Source organism: Triturus cristatus, chromosome 2_2, assembly GCF_964204655.1.
Source record: "Triturus cristatus chromosome 2_2, aTriCri1.1, whole genome shotgun sequence".
Taxonomy (NCBI): domain Eukaryota; kingdom Metazoa; phylum Chordata; class Amphibia; order Caudata; family Salamandridae; genus Triturus; species Triturus cristatus.
Window position 1 is genome coordinate 710,960,327 of NC_140582.1, and position 10,597 is coordinate 710,970,923.

At 43.4% G+C, this 10,597-nt stretch overlaps 1 protein-coding gene across 7 annotated transcripts in view; it reads right to left on the bottom strand.

Annotated features, from left to right (window-relative positions):
- Positions 1–5,681: 5,681 nt before the first annotated feature.
- CENPU (centromere protein U) overlaps positions 5,682–10,597 on the bottom strand; it is a 620,628-nt gene continuing 615,712 nt past the window's right edge. For all 7 annotated transcript variants that reach the window (XM_085641915.1, XM_085641914.1, XM_085641912.1 and 4 more), the window contains exon 15: positions 5,682–5,953. In XM_085641915.1, coding sequence (XP_085498041.1) covers positions 5,822–5,953 — 132 coding nt within the window. In that variant the 3' untranslated portion in view covers positions 5,682–5,821. The remainder of the gene's footprint in view (positions 5,954–10,597) is intronic.

Consider the following 10,597-nt stretch of genomic DNA (forward strand, 5'->3'; position numbering starts at 1 on the left):
GGTCGGCACCAACAACTGCTGTAATCCAGGGGCTGAGGTACCAATTGCTGGGAAACAAGGAAGGTATAAAGTTCTTCTTAGATAATATTTGGTTTTCAGTAAAACCTAATTGGAACACAATGAGAGACTGGAGCCATCCTGGGATCCAGCCACTCAATATCTTAAAGGGGATCAACACCCACCTCTCCCACTTTTGCTTGAGGGTTGCAAATTTATCAAGGGTGTTAACAATTAGGGTACCATAAATCTGAGATATAGCACCTTTTACCATTGGACCTAAAAGTAGCTTGGCTTCAAGAGGATTGTATTCAGGCAGTTCTGTCATCCCGGTTTAATGATTGGCGAGGGCATAGCAGAACTGCACATATTTGTGAAACTGAGTTTGTGATAGGCGATAGCGGGTTGGCAGGTCCTGGAATGTTTGTAAGGTCGTTGCTTGCCAAACATCTCCCAGAGTTGTAATTCCAATTGTATCCCACTTCACAGCTGTGCAATGGGACTCAGCCATTCCCCCTGTGAATAGTGGAGCCTGTTGTGTCAAATTAGTACCCCAACCTATGAAGCGAAGTGCCATATGCCAGGCTATAAGACTACACTTGTAACTTCTGGGAGACCCTGATGGATTGGGCTATCATATAAGATGTCCATCATCTTGCCTAAGTCTAGTACGGAGAGTTGTGCCTGCTGTGTCAGGTCGCTCCAACCCACATTCAACCAATTGTTTATGATAAGGGTTTGTGTTGCCCAGTAGTACAGCCATCCCTCCATAGTACACTGACTGCCAACATATGGCTATGTGACGGGGGGCGACCTACCCACAAAAAGGAGTGAATCATGGAGGTGAGGTTCCTAAACCAATGGGATCATCAAAAGGAAGTTTTGAAGGACGTATAAGAATCACAGAAGTACCATCCTTTTAAACAGGGCCTTCCAGCCAATGATATGGAGTAGGAAACGTCCATTTCTGAAGATCTCTTCATTTGAACTACTAGCAGGGGGATATTGAGGTTGCACGTCAGTACATGTGTTCAGTAGATGTGTATGCCCAGGTACTGAAAGCTTAGTAGTTTTTGTAGGAATACAGGTTTGCCAGGAGATGACCTTGCAGTCCTCAATCAGTGGGTCTAGTAGGGATTTCCCCCAGTTCACCCGAAGACTAGAGGGCGGCCTCCCCATGTAATTTGAGGATTCAGAGACAGAGGGGCCCCAAAAGGTGGGGATTGGCCAGAAAAGGACAGCATCTGCAAAAAGTGCTAATTAATCTTCCCTGTCCCCATGTCAGCTCCAACCCTGCATCTGGGCATCCGCTTATAAACATAGCCAGTGGTTGTATGGCCAGGACAAATTGAAGTGGGGACAGGGGGCAACCCTGTTGGGTCCTTCTGTGAATAGAAAATGGGCTAGAGATCACACCTTTTAGTTGCACTTGAGCAGAGGGTTCAAAGTGTAGGAGCTTAATGTAACTTCGGAATTGTGTGCCAAAGCCCATGCGTTTAAGCACTTCGCTCAAAAAGGACCAGTCGATGGAGTCGAAAGCCTTCTTAAAGTCAATTAATCGAAGAACACAGGGATTGTCTATATGCTGGAGACGTGCTAAGGCGATGTGGACACCGTGTATACAGTTGCTGTTGCCAAGCAGGTCTGCGTGAACGAGACTGGGTAGTGCTCGTTGAAGTCTGTTAGCCAGGGCCTTGGCAAATATTTCTATTTCGTTATTAATTGGAGAGATGGACCAATAGGAGGCACATCCGTTCAGTGGCCGGTCCACCTTAGGAAGGGCTACAATGGTGGCCATATCGAGCTCTGGGGGAAAGGTCCTCTTCATGTCCACCTCAGTGTAGAGTCCGTGGAGTTGGGGAGTGAGTATGTCACAGATTTTCTGATAGTATTTCAGTGGGAAGCCGCCTGGTCCAGGTGTCATGCTGGGTTTCATATCTTGTAGGGCCCTATTTATCTCATCTAAAGTGTGATTCCTTCCAGCTCTTTTGTGAGGGAAGGTGTGTGCAAAGCAAGTGGTATATCGGTTTAGATCAAGCATTCCTGCTCTCTTGTCCTGAGTCTCTGAGCATAGAGTGATTGGTAATGGTCAGCAAAGATAGCTACAATTTCCTCAGACTTGCATCTACTCTTCTCTGCGAGCCAAGGATCTAGGGAGCTATTCTGGACACTATCTGGTGGCCAGCCATTAGACTAGTTTTCCAGTCTTGTTCCCATGCTGGTGACCTGTCGCATAGACACCCTCCAGCACTGATGGGACTTCTTTAGGGAGATCTGATGTAGTGAGGTTCTAGCAAGACCAAGTTGACGGCCTAGGATTTCAATAGGTTCCCGCAGTTGTTGCTTCACCAGGTACAGGACTTGGGCCTCCAGGTCAATCATGTGACGCATCTGGTCTTTCTCTGTACTCCCAGTGTAACTCTTCACCACCCCCTTGTTGCGTCAAATTAGCGCCCTAACCCATGAAGCAAAGTGCCACAACCCAGGCCATGAAGACTACACTTAACTTCTGGGAGACCGTGGTGGGTCGAGCTCCCATATAATATGTCCATCACGTTGCCCAAGTCTAGTAAGGAGAGTTCCGCCTGATGTGTCAGGTCATTCCAACCCCCATTCAACTAATCGTTTAGAACAAGGGTTTGTATTGCCCTGTAGCAGCCTGCCCATAGTGTGCCCACTGGTCACTGAGCCCTGGTATATCAAAGCACATTTGAAGTTCAGTGAACACGTGTTCAGTACATCTGTAGTCCATCAGGCACCATGCATTGAGATGCCAAACAGGGCTTTGGACAGTATTGGCTGCCTCGATACAGGCGGTGCTAGGCGATCGATCTGAAATGCCCCTAGGGAGGATCGCCACCTCCATGACTAGGAGGACATCTGAAACTGGGAGTAACAAGTATGCTAGCGTTTTGTGTGCTGCTGAGATGTGCATGTATTCCTTAGCTCATGGATGCCAGACCATCCAGACATCACAGAGACCTAGTGACTCCATTCAGGTCTTAAATTGTTGAGATCTGTGCAGGCATGTGGGTGGCCGAGAGAAATCAATAGTCAAGTCGGGCAAGGCATTGAAATCTCCCAGGATGAGGATAATCCTTATAGAAAGCCCCAAATAGTTTTATGGAGCGTCTCAAAGGCTGGGGAAAGTAGCTGGGGTGGCATATAGACACCAAAGACATTCTGTTGTTGCCCTTCAAGGAGGCCCTCCACTCCTACAAAGCGGGGTTGGGGGTGACGGTTGTCTTTTGAAAAGAATAGCTACACATCTGGAACCCCTTGTAAATCCTTCATGGAAGATTCTATTGTACCCAATACGTCTCAGGAAGGGACAGTGTGACCTCATCAGATGAATTCTTGTAAATTAAGAATCGTCAGTAGAGTTCGCTTGGCAAAGTAGAGGAAGGCTGTCCTCTTAATCTGGTCCAGGAGGCCATTAACATTTCAGGACATAATGTAGAAAACCATTATGGAAACAGTGGGGCATAAGGTAGGTGGCGCCCAGTGGAGGTGGACACCCGGGATGATAAGCTGGAAAAATTAACGAGACTATACATTCAGGGGCATATGTACAAGCCCCTATCGCCACCACAACGTCACTTTTACAGACGCTGTGGTGGCGATAGGAGCTGCGCCTTATGTACAAGGCAGCAGTAAGCCACTTAACGTGGCTTAACGCTGCCTTATACATAAGGCACCCTTTCACGCTATGGTTACCATGAAAGGGGCGTGCAGTGGGTGTTGTGTTGGGCGTTCCACCGCAACACCCATTGTATTTGACGCTGCCCCTATGTACAAGGGTGGCGTACATAGGAGGCAGCGCCAAAGTTAAGACCAGGAAAACCCTGGTCATAAGTTGGTGAAAGGAGGAGAAATGCATTATTTCGTCTTGTTTTTGCTTTTTCCATGTGTGCTGCCTTGGACATCTTCTTGGGTCTCAACCAAGAAGATGTCCTCATCCTGCACTGTATAGAATTTGACCCGATGGTGCTGTGCAGATCACTGTATTATCACATTGTATGCGGTAGTATCATCAGGCGGGAATGGTTTGACAGAGTAGTGCTTGAGATCTGGGTTATCTTAGAGCTATCACAGAGTCCTTGTCATAGGGGTCCTGTGAGGAATAAGGCCCGCCAGGCTTGAGTCAAAGTCCTGTAGGTCAGTAAGATAGTGTGGGGGATGTGGTAGTGGAGTAGGAGGTGTTGGTGGAAACTAAGAAGGGCTAGTTACCGAATTCCTGTCCCTTTTGGACGTTGGTGGTCTTGAAGGATTAAGAGCTGTTTCTTTCTCGAACGCCAGCCCATGTTTCTTCATAATCTAGATCTCGGAATTCTGCAGATGTCCGAGTGGGTAAAAGGCTTCTTTTGCTTCACATCCAGGACCTCTGATAGCTTGTGGTGACTGACTTCAGTGTCGGGTTGGGGAGGAGCATGGGGTTTTAGTGCAGGTCACGATGACAGTTGAGGAGTAGCTCTTGGCATCTATTTTGGTTTTGTGTGGTATTTCAGAGCATCGGGCTTAGGTGGTATCAAAGTGTGATGCAGTTTGCTGCCTTTGGATGGGGACTTTGGTGGCGTTGACCCAGTTTCACAAGTCTGGGGCATCCTGGTCAGAGGACCAAAACTAAGGTTTCTGCAATTTATAGCACGACTCCGGGTTCTAGGCCTTACTCCAGTGGAAGAAAAGACACACAGATGATGGATGGAAGGTAGAGCAAATCAAACATTAGCCCCCAGTCAATAGATCTAGGTTAAATCCATCGTTCTTTTGCTCACCATGCCACCTTAGTTTAGACCCAGCCATATGCAAATCAGTCTTGACCCTGTGCCTCATGGGAACAGTCCAGGCCGAACTGCCAAGTCAGGTCCTCCCTGGATGAAAACAAGCATCCTGGGACCGGTTTCAGGGCATCAGTATGCAGAGCATCGGTGTATAACTCAGAGATAGGGCAGGGACCATAATACTCTAAGCCTGTAAGTTCCGCTGACCATAAAAGCAGCGTCTGTACACTCCTGTTCACGGGCTCATACCTACTGTATTTCCGAATGTGAAAATGTATGCAATGTTTTTATTACAAATGCCAATAAAAAGAGTTTTCAAACCAAAATCAGTATGCAGAGCATGTGTAGCCACAGCCTAACATGCTACAAATATACACACATTCCATCAAATACAGTTTTTCACTTAGTAAGTAAATAGCTTTTTATATTTTATTACTGTGTATTCATTTGTAGGATTTGTTACCTTACTCTGCCCATATTGTTCATGGTTATTTACTATATTGGTTATGAGGGCCAGATGTTGTCTTCTCTCATCAGATTCCTTTTCGGCCATTCTGCTAACTGCACTCACAATGCAGTCTGTAGCCATCTGTTGAGGCACACTTGCTTAAAGAGGAACACCTCCTCTTCCTAAAACTCATGGTGACACCTTTATTCAGCATAGAATTTCTTGTCACCAAAACCTGGAACATCTATAAATCTATGGTCCTGTTACCCTTATAAAGATAACCTTGAGGGGTACTGCTCAATTGTTAAGTAACATAACTCCTTTCTGAGTGCTCTTCAAACACTGGATTTTGTATTTAATGTTCAAGGTTTCATTGCTATTTTGCACCATATCTTAAATTCTCTTCATATGGATGAGAAGATACAGAGGGAAAAATTAGTAAAAATCAAGAGACATACACTTTGAAAAATATTTTATTGCAAAGATTATCACTCTATGGACACTAAACATAGAAATCAAAGGAATGTTTTTGTTAAGGTAATGGTATAAGTTTCGCTTAAAACAGTCTGTACAATGCATTTTTACAAGTTCCTTCTCACTGTGTTTCTTGCTGTCTTTCCTCGTCCAGAAACTTCTGTAAATTGGAGCCGATATTCTGCAAATGTTTTTCAGCAGATAGAATACTCCGCGATTCCAGCAGAAGAGCAGGTAGGCTTGATACTCCATACTGTGGTAGGAAAGAAATATATTATAGACATTCACAAACACACCGTGCAGTCTCCATTTGTCTCTAAATCACTTCCGTTCTAGATATTTTAATTCTGATATCTTAGGTCTTGTTAATTAAGAAACTTACATCCATTGGTGATGGATTACATAAACCTCCTGACATATCCTAAAAAAAAAAAAAGGTTTACAACCTGCCCTACCCAACACACACTTTACCAATGGTGACATAGAAAACACAATTCTGGTACCATCTGACGAATTAAAGCAAACCTTTTCTCATCCTTCTCCCTTTCTCTGGTATCCACCACAGCCATGATTTCTTCTACAAACATATAAGCCTTAAAATAATATCATATGTCTTACAGTGTGTACTATTATAATAGGTGCTGGTTCGCACATGCAGGTATTTAAAAAAAAATATATATTGTGTTTGGTAGGAAAATATTCAAGAACATACAGAAGGATGGCAAAATTGCAACAATCAGCTTAAGTATATTACCTACTGGCGGTCGCCAGTAGGTAGTTATAGTTAGGACCCTGTTTCCATAGGAAAACCGCAACATTCTATTTTGAATAACTTTGGCGCCGGTCGACGAATCCTCGCCAAATTTTCAAAATAGGTGGGGCGCTGCGCTCCGCTCCTACCCTGAAAGTCTCGGGGGGATTCGTCAAGCGGGGGCTGAGATAAAAGGGGGGTCCCAAAACGCGTTTTTCCCATGCATTTTTCCATAGGACCTTTAGACACAGCTACAGCCCGAACGGCTGAACAGAGTTCCTTGAAATTTGGCAGAGAGGTAGTCTACAGGTCAAGGAAGTGCCTTTTGTAGGTTTGGTGTAAATCTGTTCAGTAGATTCTGAGAAAATAGCCTTTAAATCAATATATATATCTGAGCCAGCTTACGGTGCGCTTACCGTACGCGTACGGTGACGTGCGCGAGCGCGATTCTGATTGGCTGTTCGATCTAAGTAAACATTCGAATCGGTCGAAACCAGGAAGCGGCGGCCGCCATTTTCTCTCTCGCACTCTGAGGGGGGCTGCAAAAACCAAGACAAAAAACATCTACAGGGGGAGTATATTCAGTTCTTAACCACCCAGCATACATATATGTGTCCCCAAACAACCCCCAAGGCCAAAAAAACAAATTTATATTTTTTCGAAAAATCGCCGATTACGCGTACGGTTTAAAATTAAAAAAAAAAAAAAAAAATTATCCACATTTTCCCCACCCCGTGTGCAAATGGTGCCCATCGGGCACCATTTGTGCAAGGCATATTTGTTATTTTAAAGTACAAATGAATAACTTTCTTTACGAAACGCATAATATGTCCCCCATGTGCGCACGGTGCGCGAAGCGCATCGCGCGTACATGGCCCATCCCGCGTAACGTGGGCACGCGGTGCGCGCAGCGCACCGCGTGAGTACCGTGCGTGCACGGCACTAACTGCGTAAAGTGGGCGCGCGGTGCGCGAAGCGCACCGCGTGCTCACTGTGCGCGCACGGTGCGCGAAGCGCACCGTGCGCGCACGGAACGAACTGCGTTAACTGGGCGCGCACGCCACGAATGGCGTAAAGTAACTTAGCATTTAAAAAACCGTAAAAATTCACTGAAAAAACCATAGGTTTCACACACGTTATAGTTAGGAATTAGCATTTAAAAAACCTTGCAAATTCACTGAAAAAACCATAGGTTTCACACAAGTTATAGTTAGCTGTACATTTCACTCGTAAAAAACCAATGAAATTCCCCCGTTATAGTTAGTGCAGGCAACTATAACTCACGCGACCGCAATCCTCTGCTGATGACATATGTGTCTTTATGAAAAAAAAATATTTGTAATATATGTATAGCTAAAATTTAATGGAAGAAGACATGGGCAAATAAGTGTCTAAATACAGTATTAGCATCAGCAGAGGATTGCGGTCGCGTGAGTTATAGTTGCCTACACTAACTATAACGGGGGAATTTCATTGATTTTTTACGAGTGAAATGTACAGCTAACTATAACTTGTGTGAAACCTATGGTTTTTTCAGTGAATATATATATACATACATACATACACCAAACCTCTCGATACACAAGAACACAGTGGGCACTCCAGACGGGGGTAAGAATAGTTCCTTTATTCAAAATTACATCGTATCAGTTCCCTGACGCGTATAGGCTGATCCCAGCCTTTATCAAAGATACACTGGCCATCCGGCCATTTCTTTTTAAAAGTACATGGTGTTATAGACATAAATGTTTCTAAAGTCTTTCTTAATTTTTTTGCATATTTTCATTTTTTCGCTTTTTTCCCACATTTTTAATTTCAATGCAATGCATAGGTATAACACAATCCTGTGTACCTTACTTTTGAGTGTACAGGATTTTGAACTAGGAGGTCTCAATAGATCATTTAGTCTCTTGTGCCAGTGCCCTATTCAATCATGGATAGTTATTCTCTCATAGTGCCAAAATGAAATGTATATACAAGATGAAATAGGTACGACTTTTCCCAGCTTTCAGAAATAAAAACATATGTATATGTATCAATCCTGATGTAACCTGAGGGTAAAACAACTTCCATCAAATAATTAATATATAGCGAAATTAATTTCTAAAATATATTAAAATTTATTTCAAAATAAGGGGAGGGTTTTTTTCCAAATACTAAGGAATATCAAACTACAAAATGTTAATAAATTCATCACACCACGCTGATCATTTCATCAATAATACACAAATAATGTCAAACGAGAGATGCCACCAGTAAATTATTTACATAGTAGGGGCAGTTTACATTTCCTAATCCATTTACTCAATATACCTAGCAAGGAGTACTCTAAAATGGCATATACTGAGGGCATCGATTGAATCACCCCAGATGTACTTCCAACTCTTCATCCCTGTTTAGGCCCGCCGGGAATTTAGTATGTAAGTTTAAGATATACCTAGACTCGAGGCATCTTAGATTGTTCACCCTGTTCCCGCCTCTTATATTCGGGGCAACTCGGTCTACTGGAAAGTAATTCAGTGGTCCTGGGTCACTCTCATGCTGATCATAAAAGTGCCTGTATGTATGTGTATGTATATATATGTATGTATATATATATATATACACATCTTTAAGTGGGATGTAAAAACTGGGGGGAGGGTCTCTCACAGGGGCGTGGCCAATGTAATTAAGGGCATGGCTTAAAAACACTAGCTAAAAATCTGTGTTTAGCATAGTGTACCGCCCGACAAAAAATTACTCTCTGAAGGATTTCCCTTCCACTACAACGCTTACTTGGCATGACGTCATGCCATAACTTCTCCACTAGTGAGAAGTGAGCAGTGTGAGCACGCACACATGATGGGACTGCTGTCACTGCAGTCCGGGAAAATACGGACCACCTGTGCCAGGGCACAAATCAGAGCCCGATAGAGACCCGTTTCGAGGCCTCCTTAAAAAACTGCCAGTGCTCAGCACCGGTGAAACCCGGCCCACTTAATGCCCTGTATGTATATATTCTCCATACAGTCGACTGTCACGGGCGCCGTGGCGCTCTTCATAGTTTGGTGGTGCGTCCTCAATCCACTAACCAGGTCCACACCGCTAAAATTCCATATCCATGATACTGAAAACAGTATGCAACGAGTCACACTCACAGATACAGGGCTTTACAATTCCATTTATTGGAGCGATCAAATGGCTGGGATAATGTCCAATGCGTTTCGGTCCCCCTGGGGTCTTCTTGCTCACGGGGTATTTACTACCAGTCCTTCTACTATTTTTATACATGCTTTTTGATTTTTCTACTTCCTTAACTACTTCCTGTTACATGGGCATTGTAGTTTTTAAGTGTTAGTGCTTAATATTTTGAAACTATAGCAAACCTTAGTACGTATTAATGTGCATGCGTAATTAAAATGCGGCAAGTGCAAATTACAAAAACATATGTTTGCTTTAAGCACAATCAATGCAAATTAGCATTTAAAATGGATAGTCTTTAGTATCTTGTTCCCTTATCACTATATCACAAAGTATGCAGAATAAAAGATTAAAATTCATGTAAATATGTCTTGATTATGACCGCCTGTGGACAACTATTACTGTTTTGCCATCAAATGATAGATATCACCTTGCATACATTGATATATTACTTGGGGCCTTAACAATGATCATGATTTTTTTCGGGGAACAGTCCTTAGCACGAAATGCAATTATGTTTTTTTTTTACATTGCAATTACTTTTACAAAGCAAGTCTTTACAAAACATATATGTTTGTATTGGTGAGTATGTGTAAGTAGTTTATATATTAGTATTTACAAAAATTTGTCGATATATTTGGGTAACAGTATTGGGTGATAAGGGTATTTTCAGGGTTTAGTAGTGGGTAAGGAGCATTGGGTGTTTTTAGGGTTTAGAGGTGGGTAAGGGTATTGGGTGGTAAGAGTATTTTTAGGGTTTAGGGTGAACAGGGGTATTGGGTGATAAGGGTGTTTTTAGGGTTTAGGGATGAGTAACGGTATTAGGTGGTAAGGGAATTATTAGGTTTTCGGGGTGGGTAAAGGAATTGGGTGGTAAGGGTGTTTGTAGGGTTTAGGGTAGGGTAAAAGTATTTGGGGGTAAGGGAATTTTCAGGGTTTAGGGGTGGGTAGAGATATTGGGTGGTA